Source organism: Alosa pseudoharengus, unplaced genomic scaffold (assembly GCF_046254945.1).
Source record: "Alosa pseudoharengus isolate Yale_2024_CS ecotype anadromous, Long Island Sound unplaced genomic scaffold, YU_APseudo_1.1 YU_APseudo_1.1_scf_19, whole genome shotgun sequence".
Classification (NCBI taxonomy): Eukaryota; Metazoa; Chordata; class Actinopteri; order Clupeiformes; family Clupeidae; genus Alosa; species Alosa pseudoharengus.
Genome location: NW_027468657.1, coordinates 33565173 through 33579937, shown reverse-complemented (window position 1 = coordinate 33579937; position 14765 = coordinate 33565173). Strand labels below are relative to the sequence as shown.

The following is a 14765-nucleotide window of genomic DNA, read 5'->3' as shown; positions in this document are numbered from 1 at the left end:
AACATGAAATATACCCACTGTGTCGAACACTTAATTAAATATTGATTGCAGACTTATATGAATTTACCACATCAAATCAAGCCCCCAGTTGGAGGGTGGAGGGCCGCCTTTGATACGCTGGCGTTTGAAGTGGAAATGAGGCCAGCTGAGCAGCAAGCATGGCTGCAGAGTACACATTTGTGTGTTATTAATTTATTTATTTTGCTATCAAGTTGTTCTCTCTCAGCGTGAGGCAGGGCTTCATAAGACTCCTTAAATTACATCCTCTGCGCACCGCCACAGCCTTCTCTTCTGACTTGCAATGCGACATCACATCTCTTTTTTTTTTACAGGGAGGATGCAATATGGCACTTGTCTCAGCTTTCCAACGCTGCAGGTTTCCCTCTTTTTTAAGCATCAAATGTTGATGTTCACAAAACGGAGACAAATATAGGCTCAAAAAATGCTGTTTATCCTGACAAGCACCATAATGCTTGTTACTAGGCAACTTTTTTGTGTGGAGAAAAATGCATGGCACTTTACGACCTTTGACAGGTTTGTATAGCTCCAAATATGTTGTTAATAATTTAAACAAACTCTGTACAGTCTTTATTGTACGACAACTGGACTGTTTGTAATAAATATATACGTTGACATAACTTGTAGCCTCCTTAGTTCTTTAGTGGGATTTAGGCTTGAGTCACCACCAAGCTGTCACCCTTTGAAACATCTTCTCAAATGATGAAAGCATGCCTTCTCCAAAAGAGCACTGCAGTGCAGTGGCTGTTGTTGAAGTATTGGGATTTTTTTAAGAAGTAGGGCAGATACCTTCTTTGGTGTCAGATATTTTTACATCGCTCACTTTTTTTTCGGAGCCCATTGATGATGTTTACTCCCCTGGTTGTAGAAAGGTTTAAAGTCAAGGTGATGCAAATGTCTTTTAAACACACTGTCCTACTCAAGCTCCTACAATGACAATACTTAGGAGGAATATGAAGAATGTATATGTGACTTATATGGTTTGCCTGAAAAACATTACTGTATGTGCTCTATAGTTTAATAAAAATAGTACCATCAGATGTTAGTCAAATGTTAAACGCATCACTGGCTAGCAGATTGGATACTTACCTTGTCAATGAAACCTGTGCAGTGATTTAGTGACAGTGATTTAGACTTCAGAAGAGACTGTTGCAGTATTGACTCAGTAATTCCTTAAGGGGACTGCAAGCCATTTCTCTTCATAATCCATTCCTCTGATCAAATTTAATTAAACTCTTGAAGGAAAAGTGAGACAGTTTGTCACAGAAGGATCAATAAATGCAATATTCATCTGACTTAATGACTCATGACAAAACAGTTTAATGTGACGACTGATAGGGTCTGGCCTCCTTCAGTGATGGATGCCCTCTGTGTATACCTGTGGTTACTGAACCCTAGTGTGCACACTGAAGTGTGTAATACTTCTCATGGATGAATGATCACACTGTACATGTATATCTGCATTATAAATCTGTCATGTTATTCTGTCCCCCCACAGAACATGAAGCATTGTAATCAATGGGGTCTGTCAGAAGACAAATCAGCTCAATGTGAGGCCATTTAGATTTTTTAATCCATATCTTACAGACAAATATCAAATGCACGCCTGCATTCCATTTCAAATGGGGTAATTCTTCTTCTTAATATATAAAGCCATATTTACTCCAGGATTGAGATGAATCACCGTTTATAAAGCTACTACAATATGTATTAGTCCTTCACACACAGTGCAGGGAGACACAGTTGGACTCTAGAAAGTCAAATGGAGGGGGGGGGGGAGTAGGGTTATGGGTCCACCATGTCCACAAGCATCTTTCTGCTCAGGCCCATGACGTAGCGCATCCAGCTGTAGTAGTGTGAGATGCGTGTGTACACGCCGTACTTGCCCTGCTTGGCACACTCCTCGCCCCAGCTCACGATGCCCGTCAGGAACCAGGTCTCCCGGTAGCGCATGGTGTGGGGGCCCCCGCTGTCGCCCTGGCACGCGTCCCTGGCCATGTGAGAGTAGCCGGAGCAGAACATGAAGTAGGTGATGCGGTCGCTGCTGCTCTCCTTGCACTGCGTGCGCTCCACATAGGGCAGCTTCACCTTCTGCAGCCGGCTGGACGTCTGGCCCTGGTAGCGCATGCGGCCCCAGCCACTGACCGTGGCCTCGTCCCCAGAGCGGAGCAGGGACTCTGTGAAGGTCTTGGGCCCCAGGCAGATGGGCCGGGCATACTGGGAGAATGTGATGGGGGTGGACAGACGCAGCAGCGCCACGTCGTGGTTGTAGGCGTTCTGAGCCGGCGCGTAGAGAGGGTGGACGTGGCGCTTGGACACTTCCAGGTCCTGTTCGTGTCCCTCAGTCCTGTGGACATCATGCTCACCTGAGGATTAAAGCACACAAAACACCACCCATCAGCTATCCACCACTTCTGCCAGGCTAAATTAGTGGTCTGTGGTCTTTGTGCAGCCCCAAATCTGAGAGGGCGGTGGGTGCCAGCTGGGGGGAAGTGTCATGGTGACAGCATGGTGTCTCATCTTACCCACTCTGACAAAGAACGATCGCTCCGGTGCGTCCACCAGACAGTGAGCAGCAGTGACCACCCACTCCTCCCCCACGATGGAGCCCCCGCAGAACACCGCCCTCGTGGAGCGCATCACCAGCGCCACCTCAGGAAGACATCAAATCAGACGAAATCATCACCATGTCTGCACACACTTCCAAAATATACTGTATGGCAGCTGCTCTTTTACGTCTATGAATGTCATGTATCTGCAAACTGAAGTTGGCTTTGAATTATTTAAACTGCCATATAGTTTTATTATATTAGTTCAGTCATCATAAACTAAATTATGAAAATAATAATAACTCATGATGTATTAATTAGCTATAAAGCTTATTACTAAGGATTCAATAGTATAACATTCTACTATGTCATTCCAGGCTTTTGAGTAATGCACAGCTTGCCATGTTGTCATGCTGCAATTACCTTACTTGGACCTTTTTACTGGACATAGCCATAGACATTTAGTCTAATTAACTAACCAATGACCTTACTTGGACCTTTTTACATAGCCAGTCTAATAAGCTAACCAATGGGATTATTTTTAGGATTACGAGTAAGTAGTAGCTGTACATATGGTTATTGTAGTGAATTGGAAATAAGTAAACTTGAAGAATAATATCCTTACCTGCCATGGAATCTCCCCAGGTGTGACCTCTTCCCCACCAACAATGCGCAAATGATTGTTCTTGCCGGTAGAGGAATCGTCGGTGTTGGTCATGGGTGGCTGGGTGTCCGGTGGAGCTGGTGTGGTGTTGGTGATGGGTGGCTGGGTCTCCGGTTGTGCTGTTGCGGGCTGCTGACTCTGGTGCACCCACTTGGGTAACCTGCTGTGCGAGGGCATTAGTCTGCCCCCTCGGGTGCCAGAGATGGGAAAGACGTTGGTTGCCGTGATGGTGATGGTGTCCGTGGTGGTGATGGTGTCCGTGGTGCTGTTGAGAGGACTTGAGAGGGTGGTGTTGGTGGTGTTGGTGGAGTTGGTGGAGTTGGTCTGCAGTGTTCGCACCGCACCACTCAGACGGACAACCCTCTTGTCATAGCCACATGGCCAATCTCCTGGAGTGCACACACAACAAGTAGATTATTATGTTTTCTAGTGATTAAGATGTTACACTATGCACAGCATTGGGCATAGGTACGTATAACGTATAAACACACTGGAATTTATGATGAATATATATCCATATACTAGTGCAGTAACAGAGAATGTGAGCTTGAGTCACTATGCAAACAAATAAGTTTTGTCTGACAGCTAGTTAAGGGATAAATGCGTCACCCTCTGGCTCACAGGTCACCCCGTCCTCGGCCAGCTGGTAGCCAGTAGCGCAGTGGCACTCCGCTCCATGCCTTCCCACCACATCACAGAAGTGCATGCAGCCGCCATTGTCCACATCACACTGCCTGGCCAGCTCTGGACAAACACAAAACATATACCGGTAGGTAGAAACAAACAGCTTTACCCGGTGACATTTCGTTAACCTTCCCTTTTCAGGATGTTCATTTTAGAATTTTAATGACAGACCATAATACAGACAAGTTTGCAAACTTTTTGAGAGTGAGACCACTTTTGAGAGTAGAGTTGAACACTTCAACTCTAAAACCATATTCTGATGGAGAAGGTCACATTTCCTGTATATGTGTGTAACAGACTGTACATGACCGTAACAAAAACAACAACTGACCGGACTCACCAATCTCACAGTCACTCCCAACGTAACCTGTCCTACATTTACAAATATATGCCCCCATCTGGTCCTCACAGGACCCTCCATTCTTGCACGGAGATGATTTACACTGGTCTCCATCTGAAAGACAATCCACCGTTCACCTCCAACTCTTTTAGCACACACAAGCAGACTTGTAGCCAGCGCCCAAACTCTTTATTCTACTCTGCTGAAGCACACACTGTGATGAGTCCCTCTGTTTGAGTAAACATGCTTAAATGGCTCATTGTATTGAATTCACTTACAGTACATGAGTTACAGTGCACAATATTGCAATGTATTGAATTGTGCATTTTAACTATTATTTGTTTAGAAAACTGAGGTGTATGAATGAAAAAGATTAAAACACCTGCTGAATTAGACATATATACAAGTAATATACCTGAGAGATTCACCCACACAAGCACAAAACTGACTGAGTTTAAGTCAACAGCTTAGGCAATGATTAAACACAAGCCTACCTAAGTAGCTCTGCCAAAAGACCATCTGGAAAAAAAGAAAAAACATTATGAAATGCAGCATAATTCCTTTATGTTCTTGGGCTTTCCATCTCATTAACTGACCGTCTTCTCGTCATTCTCAAAGAACTCTCTGGCCTCCTCCAGGTCACAGACTTCTTCAATGCACTCGCGTTCTATGTTGCCTTCCATAAACTCCTCAAAAAAGCCTGAGTTGTGCCGCTTCTGCCTCCGAAGCACACCACTGGCCTCTGGTCTGGAGCGGAACAGTCCTGCGGTGTATGCTGGCGGCAGCTCCTGTAGGAGCACAGCACCGATGAGGAGCAGGGGGAAAGCGGCCATTCCTGATAGTTGACATCAGCTATATGGACAGCTGGGGATCACTTGACCCGATGCTCCAAAGTACAACTGTCTGTTTACAATAAGCCAGGATGACTCAGGATGCCCTAAGCAATCTATGTTTGTGTAGACACAGAGTGTTCTCTGTGTAGGACTTCCAGATTGATCAGAACCAATCAAATGGCCTCACTGCCAGAAATATCACTGTGGACAAATTTAAAGCCAGTTGTTTTTGTTACCATGCGTCCTGCTGGCAGTACTTATCTTCAGATTTGATCTCATTATCCATCTTCATCGTTTTATCCCAAACTTGTACAAGCAATCTATGATGAAGTATTTATCCACATGTTTATGATGCCATATCAATGTCTGTATTATGGTCATTTTATAGGCATATACTGTATCATACGTAATAGTATTAAATATGATACTGTATTGTATATATTACACACACTCCTTTTTCCTCTTAACTAAAATGGGGATTGGAAAACTGGAGGAATGGAAGTAATTCAGTAACTCAATTCAAGATGCCAAGAGTGTTTGATAGTAGTTCATAATGTTTATGTGATTACACTCGGATCCTCTAGGTGGCACACCTGCCCCAATAAACAGATTTAAATCAATGTTTGGAAGATAAAACTGGAGAGATTTCACAGCCGTGACAAATCAGCTTGGTGTTTGAACTAGTATCATTATTTACAATAACAAAAGGGGAAAACGTGATCCATACATGAATATCTAGAACAGCCACTGTGCCTTGGGGAGTCAACACCATGCAATTTCATGAGACTTTCCTTGAGGTATAATGTTCTGGTGTTATTGCATTATCCACACAAAATATTCCTTGAGTGTTGAATCACTTTGTTATTTTCATGTCCTTATTTTTTTTTAGTCTGATTTATCTGGTAGGGTAGAAGTATTAAATTATGGGAGGCCAATCATACCCAAGAAGGAAATATACCCAGAAGCATTCAAGGTCAACACAGTGCGTTCAAGGTCAACAAACTTTTTTTGAGGCTTATGTGGGATTAGACAGAGAGGGAATGCAGAGAGTAATGGGAATAGAGTGTGCTCCCCTCTCAGCTCTGGAGGGCAATCAGTGGGGATGCTCCCTGCCTCAGTGGCTTCCTGTTCTATTCCCACTCCCCACTCAGTCAATCAGAGCCCTCTTCAGTCCCCACACCGCACGAGCTTCACCAAAGTAATGAAGGCGTCAGCCTGAGGGAGGGAGAGATGGTTATCTCTCTCTGTCTTTCTGTCTCTCTCTCTCTCTCTCTCTCTCTCTCTCTCTCTCTCTCTCTCTCTTTGTCTCTCTCTCTCTGTCAGGTCTCTTACTATCATCAGTCGCTTCTCCAGTGTCCAGCAGTGACAGGGCGGTGGGGATGGCGCTGACTCAGCAGGCCTTAGGGCGTCTCCGCGCCCCTCAGCTCCTCTTTCATTATCCTTGGTCGGCAGCCCAGCCATCCCTCTCCCCCTCTTCCCCACACCCCCTCCACCTCCACCCCACGGCTGGAGCGGCCTCTCTCCTCCCTCTGCCTTCCCTTGCCTCTCTCCCCGCACCCCAAGGAGTCCCCTGGCAGCTCCCGCGGAGTCGTGTATCGACCGCAGGCATTTATATTTCATTGGGTCATTACTCTGATGAATTATTCAACCTTAAGTAATTAACACTGCTTTCCCCTTCGACTCAGAGAGCCTATAGCGCCGCGGAGACAGCTACAATAACAAAATGTTGAGGCCCTTTCCAATTCCACGAGGGGCTGTGGGTGATAGCCACTTTGAGAGAGCGTCTGTGATTGACAATATTCCATTACACAGCACCCAGTACAGGCAGACAAACCGGCTGGAGGGTCCATGTTGAAAGTTTGTGTTGTTGTCTATAGCAGAGTCTCAAAGTGTCCGGTGTAGCCCAGAGGATTTTGTTTATATTTTAGCAGGCTGTACTAGATATCTTAGTCAGATAAGGGAACCTTACTGTGCAGCTAAAATCTAATGTCTGGTATACACCGCCATGAAGGTGATGAGGGGGGAAGGAAAACTAGTCCCTGCAGTCGATATATGAGCAGTCTGTTTTAACCACATTGTTTTAACCACATTGATTGAGATGAATGAAAAAAAGAGAAACAAAATCTGCATCTTGATTCATTTCAAAACATTGTCATTGTCACTCAAGTATTTATCCTCACCACTGTCACTGTCTTTTTAATATTGGTGTACATCTCCTCAGAGCCTTCACACCTGCAAAGTTGCGTGAATGGTAAGTTGTTACTCTTGCAAAAACACCTTATACTGCATTGGCTGGCAAGACAACAACACACAAGTTCCATAACAGCCTCTGGTGCTGGTGGAAGTTTTGACAGAACAGAAACCTATTGCCCATCAACAATTTGTCTCCATCCCAGTGATAGTGAGTCAAGAATCTTTGGAGCAGGCACTGTATCTTGTGCCCAAACATTTGCTTGCCTGTGTGCTCTCAGAATTTCAATTTCAATTTAATTTCCGTTATAGAGCGTCAAAACATTACACATGTCTCATGGCGCTTACAGAGTGTTAAACATTCGGACAGAGCCCTTGAGTAACAGGGGCGAGGAAAAACTCCCAAGAATGGGAGAAACATATAGGATGAAACCTCAAGCAGATCCACGACTCAAGGGCCTGACCCTTCTGCCTGGGGTCAGTTACAGGACAGTAAGGTCTATATACAGAGAATAGAACATGGTATTTAGAGCCACCGGAGGTATATGTTACAAAGTGGTTGGATGGTTACATAACCAGTATGATAATGCATGAATCCTATTTAGTGTTAAGTTCAAATAGTCCGGGTGTAGGGGATGAATTGTCCATAGGAATTAGGAGTCGTCATTGGGCAAATAGTGGGTTGCTAGGCTGCGCGGGCAGGAATCCAAGCATGGGGACAGCAATAGGTGATGGTAGGGCAATCATAGGGATGGGATTTCCCTAGTTCCCGAGTTTTTCCACTCCCTGGTTGGGTTTTAGAGTTTTAAACATGTTCCACTGAAGGGCTTTAGCTGTTTGAAAACCATGTTTTGAGGAGCTGACACATACATTTCTCACATCCAGCTAACACGTCTGGAGATGGATGAGGACCTACTACAAGCCTACAAAGTGTGTTAATGACACCATCATGACTTTATTGACTTGAAACAGAAACCTTTCCTTTACCACGGGATAAACAATAGGATACAATAGGATACCCGAGGTCCACCGACTCTATACACGATGTGATTGGCCTGAGCGAAGTTTGGTTTTTCCACCTCACAAGCCAACGGAGAGTTGCTAGACTACCCTGACAGCAAATTACATTTGCTGCCGCTGGGGTGCGTCAAGATTTCTAGGCTGTATCTTTTGTCGACGTTCTCCAGTGCCCATGATAATGAGACTGTCTTTGTTGATGTCTGGTACCCTGCGAAGGGCAAGCACCAAGACATCTGTGTGACATGTAGATATATGGGGTTTTGCCAAAATGACTTACTGCTACTGCCACCTTTGTGTGTGTAAACTGTGACTGGCAGTTTACATAGTTCAACAGCTTTATGACCAAGGTAGAGGATGAGGTTGGCTTTGGTTTCCTTCGATCCCAGGAAAGCTTTAAAGTCTTTGATTGATGTAGAGTCTTGCATTTTGTATCCCTTATCATGTGCTTTTTCCATTGTATGGACCTGTCTCGTCTTGTCTTTCATGGAGTTTGTGATGGTATAGTTGTTAAATAATAAGTATATGTCATTGTAGCCTCATGCCTTACTTTCAACATTTTCAAAGAAGCATTCTGCCAGATCTTGGCAACAGTTTATGTCACTTTTCCTGACAACCATCTCCTGCACAACTCAGCCATGCCATGCCAAGATGCTATCCAATGTGTGTGTTAATTGCACTGAGCTACTCTCTGTAGATTGTTCAGATGATGCTGTTTCTGAAACCAGTCACAATTCATGGATGAAGGCAGACTTAGCTGTAGTGGGCAGCATTAGGCTTGCATATAATCAACAAATTCATATGTTCCCACAAACAAGTCCTGTTAAAGCAACACCAAAGAGTTTTTTGTACCTTAAAATAATGTTTCCAAAATAGTTTCAGTGGTTCATCAACCTGTAACAGGGTGAACGGCACTTTCTGCATTCGCTTCGCGGCCCTCTATCGGCTATAACCGCACTATGTAAGTTTGCCGGATCGGGTAGCGGTTCTGTAGTTCGATGGAATGAGACATGAGAAACTACAAATTTGACTTGCATCTGATGTCGCAATACATCGTACTTTCATAAAATCATGCAACATATTGTAGCGTCGGCGCATAAAGACTGTGTTAGCGTTCTCCACCGAAAGGCATGCTGGGACTCGAGGGTGAACAATCGGGGGGTTTATGTCTGTATTTCTCCTTAGTTATAAGTGTAAAGTTAGCGTCTTTAGTGTGACATGTTTCCCTTTTAGTTCTCCCTCGTGTGTGATCCTTTTTGTGTGGGAGGCTGCGTCCTCCCCTGTATGTGTAGTGTGTGTGCGTGCTTGACCTGCCCTGTTTGCATTGTGTTCTGTGTCTTGGTCGGTCTGTGTCCTGACTCTCGTTCCCAGTGAATAAACCTTTTGATTGGACAACTGTGTGGTTCGCTACCAAATCGTTACATTGGTGTCAGAAGCGACTTTCGAACATGGCCTCCACTCAGCGGGAGCAGCTGGGAGCGGGAGACCTCATCACTGGGTGGAGGCCCACGCAAGAGGATGCAGAGAGAGCCCTTGTAAGGGCTACTAAAAAGCTCGGGGCCTTCTATCGCTACTGCCGACGGAGGAGAGGAGCTTTCGGTTGGAGTTGCCTGCGGCCATGGGAGAAGTTCTTGCCGGAAGGGGAGCCTGAAGAAGCGTTCGCGGAGAGGACGGCGATGGCCTGGGCGCTGACTCCACGGCGAGCCGCGATGCGTGAGCAGAGAGGGAGTGCGGCGAGGAAGAGGTTCCTAGACGATGGACGGTTGGCGGAGCCGCTGAGGGCAGCGAACTCACGACGGTGGGGCAGCTTCGACGGAAGGGCCCTCTAGTGTGTGACTGTTTTGGTGTGTGCTTTAACTTTTGGGTGCGTGTGAGGGGCACCGTGCAGTGCTAGGCGCTAGTTCTAGTTGGCCTGTTGGCCGGCGCCTTTTGAAAAAAGTTTGTGTGTGGAGTTCGATAGCACGACCATCTCGGGGGTCGTGCCTTCGCCGAGGCCGCGAAGGAGTGGAACGAGGGGGGCCAGATGAAGCTGCGCCGGGAACAGAGCAGTACGGCTCTGCGAGATGGCAACACGAGGAGGGACGCCGAAGACGGTAGCTGCAGCGGGAGAGCTCAGCGCGGTCCGGTTGCTGCGGAGTCGGTGCCTGTCTGTCCTGGTCGGCGACTCGACGGAGCGGAGTGGCGTTGGCGCAGCTTCATCTGGCCCCCCTCGAACCCCGGTGCTTGGTACAGTGTCGACGGTTGTAAGGCCACCTAGGGCCCCGTCTGGAGAGGAGGAGTGCCGTGGTGACACGCCGCGGAAAGTGCAGCCTGAGGGCGGCTGCTGAGAGGGAGCTGGTGACGAGCGGGTCGGCCACGTGGCTGCTAGCACGCCCGAACTGGATTGCTAGCAGCGTGGCGCCCCGTTGAGTGAGCTCCTGTGGCGCGTGCACCCCACGTGAGTTGGCGGAACTGTCGCACTGGACTGAGTGGCGGGCGACGCGCGCCGACGCTAGCATGTGGCTACCTCGTGGTCGTTGCCGAGGACGCCAACGGCTTGTTGGGGGAGCTATGTAGCGTCGGCGCATAAAGACTGTGTTAGCGTTCTCCACCGAAAGGCATGCTGGGACTCGAGGGTGAACAATCGGGGGGTTTATGTCTGTATTTCTCCTTAGTTATAAGTGTAAAGTTAGCGTCTTTAGTGTGACATGTTTCCCTTTTAGTTCTCCCTCGTGTGTGATCCTTTTTGTGTGGGAGGCTGCGTCCTCCCCTGTATGTGTAGTGTGTGTGCGTGCTTGACCTGCCCTGTTTGCATTGTGTTCTGTGTCTTGGTCTATCTGTGTCCCGGCTCTCGTTCCCAGTGAATAAACCTTTTGATTGGACAACTGTGTGGTTTGCTATCAAATCGTTACAATATTATACCTTGTCTGTGGACATTGTTATTTGCAAAGCTGGTGCTGGATAAACAAATAGGGCATGCGACAGAGGAAAAGTTCTTTGGTGTTGCTTTAACAGAATTATTGAAGACCAAAGAGCTCATTGTGGACTTCAGGAAGTCTAAAGCTAGCACACACACCCATTCTCATCAATGGGACTAAAGTGGAGTGTATCACCAGTTTCAGATTTCTGGGTGTCCACATCTCTTGGACCTCTCTTGGACCCTCAACACCTCTACCCTGATCAAGAAGGCTTTCCAGCAACTCTTCTATCTGAGGAGGCTAAGGTCCACCAGCCTCCTCAGATCCTGGTGAACTTCTACCCCTGCACCATCAAGCGTATCCTTACCAACTGTGTCACAGTTTGGTATGGCAACTGCTCTGCCCACAACCGAAAAGCACTGCAGAGGGTGGTGAAAACTGCCCAACGCATTCCTCACTCCCCTCCATTGAGGGCATCCAGGGCTAGTGATGCTTGCATAAGGCGCACAGCAGGTTCAGAGGAAGCTTCTTTCCTGCAGCTGAAGTCTAGCTCTCCATCCCAATGACAACCAACCAACTAAGCCCCCCCCCACCGACCCACCCACCCCTGTCCGATGCCTTTACTCTAAACCTCTCTACTTTATATAAATCAACTGTATACTACTGTCTACACTGCACTATATTTCTTGACCTGTCTATTCACCACCTGTCTATACTTTGTATATCACATTGCACTTTTCTCCTTTTTTGCACTTCTGGTTAGACGCAAACCACATTTCGTTGTCTTCATACTTGTACTCTGCAATGACAATAAAGTTGAATCTAATCTACTCTAATCTAATCTATTGGGGTGAGTGCAGAACATTACTTTTAATTCAAATGATTATTAGGTTATGTGAAGGAAACTTTTAAATCAGTCAATGTGTTTTTCCGGGTATGCCAATAAATAGCATAATGGTGGTTACACCCATCACTGGTTGATCATCATGACATCTCATAAAAAGGCGATTATTTGCCATTTTTGGTGATATATCCGCCATCTTGGATTTTGGACCTGTGCAGTCCGGGAAAAAATTGGAAACAGGTAGTTTTGCAAACTATAGGGTCTGAAGAAGTGAAAAAACATAATTTGCAAAAATCTATATGAAATGTTCCAAACACCTTTTTTTGCTACATATCGCCCTGCACTAGGAGGTGGGGGAGGGGGGTAACCGTCCCGTCGGCGGGACACTGAAAATTATGTGTTAAGCAAGCTGAGAGGGTAATGACGACCCATCATATCTTTTACACAGAATATGAGCTTTCACCCTCAGGCAGACGCTGAAGAATCCCCACTGTAAACTCAACCGCTTCAAAAGCTAATTTGTGCCTACCTCAATCAAACTGTTAAATAATGCTGCTTGAGGCTGTAGGGGCCTAGTGTTTATTATGGGGTGTGTGCAATATGTGTCACGTGCTCTACCAAGGGGTGGTACTTGTGCAATGGAATGACACTGTTATGTGCAATGCACTAATGTGGTTGACACAGCATGTGTTGTGCTGTCTTTGTCTGTATGTTTATATTGCCCTTGTTGTTTTTCTGCTGTTTTGTGTTTTATTGTACTGTGTGAGCAGAATACGCATCCAAGATTTAATTCATTAAAATTCTCCTATGGGGCAAGAAACTAATGAATGCTTCCTTGAATTTCCCCTGGGGATCAATAAAGTATCTATCTATCTATCTATCTATCTATCTATCTTTCAAACCTTAGGAGATTTGTTTTTAAATGTGTGGATGACACAGCTATTCTCAACAAACTGCATAAAGACACAAGCCAACCAGCTTATCTTAAATGTTGCTAATGATGGTTCTGGATCCAAAATGAGTTGGGTATCATAGATCTGTTGTCATACACAATACACACATCAATCAGCATCAGGTCTGCTCATGCAAGTATCTTGGCATTCACTTGAACAACTTTCAGCTGGAACGTGTTGTTGTCTATAGCACAGACATAGGGTCCATCCCATTTCTCCCCCCTTAAAACTTTCAGTTGGTTTTGATTGCCCTCAACATTAAAGCCCCCTCGACAAGGGAAGTGGAGGTGAAGATCTTTCCCTATGAATTGAGACACCACTCTGCAAAGTAGCGTAGCGAACGTACTCACCTATGTCACGCGCAGCGCCGATGTGTCTACCGGTAGTAGCCTGCTACTATTTTCATTCAGGAACATGCCCGTTCCAGCGGTCATCGTTGTGTGGGCTGTGCTGGTTTATCTACGTCTGGTTAATCAACAAAGATATATGTGTTTATGTGAATGCCAGAACACACACCTTAAATATTGACGAAACTACCCAGATCTGATATAGTCCAGTCATTTTAAGCCAAAATAGGGGTCAAGGTTGAACAAATTGCAACACAAGCAAACTTAACTGATTTTGAATCCTCGATATGTCCTGAGTAAGGGAAAAAAAGCCCCGAAGAATCCCGATAGGGGAAAGTTTAGAAAAAGACCCAAATATACCCTATTCATGCGCCTATTCAGTATTTTTCTCACGTGAATAGGGGAAAAAAAATAACCTTCACATATCACCATGAAAATTACTGAGTTGATTACTTACATCAAGACAAACAAAACATGTATTATACGTTTTTTGAAATTGTTTATTAACATGAGCAAACAGGGCATAATGTAATTACGTATAGTTAATTTGTATAAATACCACAACGGAGCTAATAGTCCAGGCAAAGGTCTGACCCAAAACTAATTGCAACAGAATTTATTTTCACATTTTTATATTTCAATTGGTGATCTTTACACCATAGTAAAAGACCATGAAAATCCAGTTGGTGGAAATATGTTAAAATGAGGGTTGTTTTATGCATTATTCTTCAGCAAATACTGACAAAACTGTAATTAGAATGTTGTAGAATACACAATCTAAAGAATATCTGACCCCATCTAACTTAACATGGAATTTTAGAATCTTGCATTGTTGAGGAACATTCTTTTATTTTCAAAGAGTGAATTTCTTTGGCTTATTTCAGACTGGTTTGTTGCAAAATTGGTGTCTATTTTTACATTGTGGCCCTTTGAATCAATGGAAATGGTTGTTGAATCTTTAAATATAGCCACGTGTGTTTTTGCATGTAAGTGTTCCACAATGTGTAATCTGTACAAACACATAGTTTAGCATTATTCAGCCTAGGAAAGTGGTTTTGGTGTTTACGTAATCTGACTTAGAGGTCACTGAAACATACAGTATATCACACTAAATTATCAGTCCATCATTTTGCAAGTCTTATAGTAATTGACCTCTTGCCCAGGGGTTGACTGATACACTGTCTGTCCAATCAGAGGGGCCTGTATGATGCCCCTTTACTTTGCACAATTTTTGTCTGAAACAATAATCGGACAGCACAGTATGTTTATGTTAGTGAATGCAGGAAAATTGTGAAGGCAAAGTTGAAGATGGACATGATCATGTCCTAATTCGACAGAAGGGTGCAGATGGGATAACTGCAGTTAGCCTCCAAGTGACTCTATTGTTGTGACATCTGGCAAAAATGCTATACTAATAAATATAGTTTAA

At 45.0% G+C, this 14765-nt stretch overlaps 1 protein-coding gene across 1 annotated transcript; it reads right to left on the bottom strand.

Annotated features, from left to right (window-relative positions):
• Positions 1–1803: 1803 nt before the first annotated feature.
• Positions 1804–5088, bottom strand: f9a (coagulation factor IXa). The gene is made up of 7 exons (XM_076292799.1): positions 4852–5088; positions 4750–4774; positions 4256–4369; positions 3841–3975; positions 3193–3620; positions 2544–2670; positions 1804–2384 (listed from the first exon to the last, which is right to left on the bottom strand). Exons 1-7 carry the CDS (start codon positions 5086–5088, stop codon positions 1804–1806), a joined length of 1647 nt encoding a protein of 548 aa, XP_076148914.1.
• Between the last annotated feature and the right edge of the window lie 9677 nt (positions 5089–14765).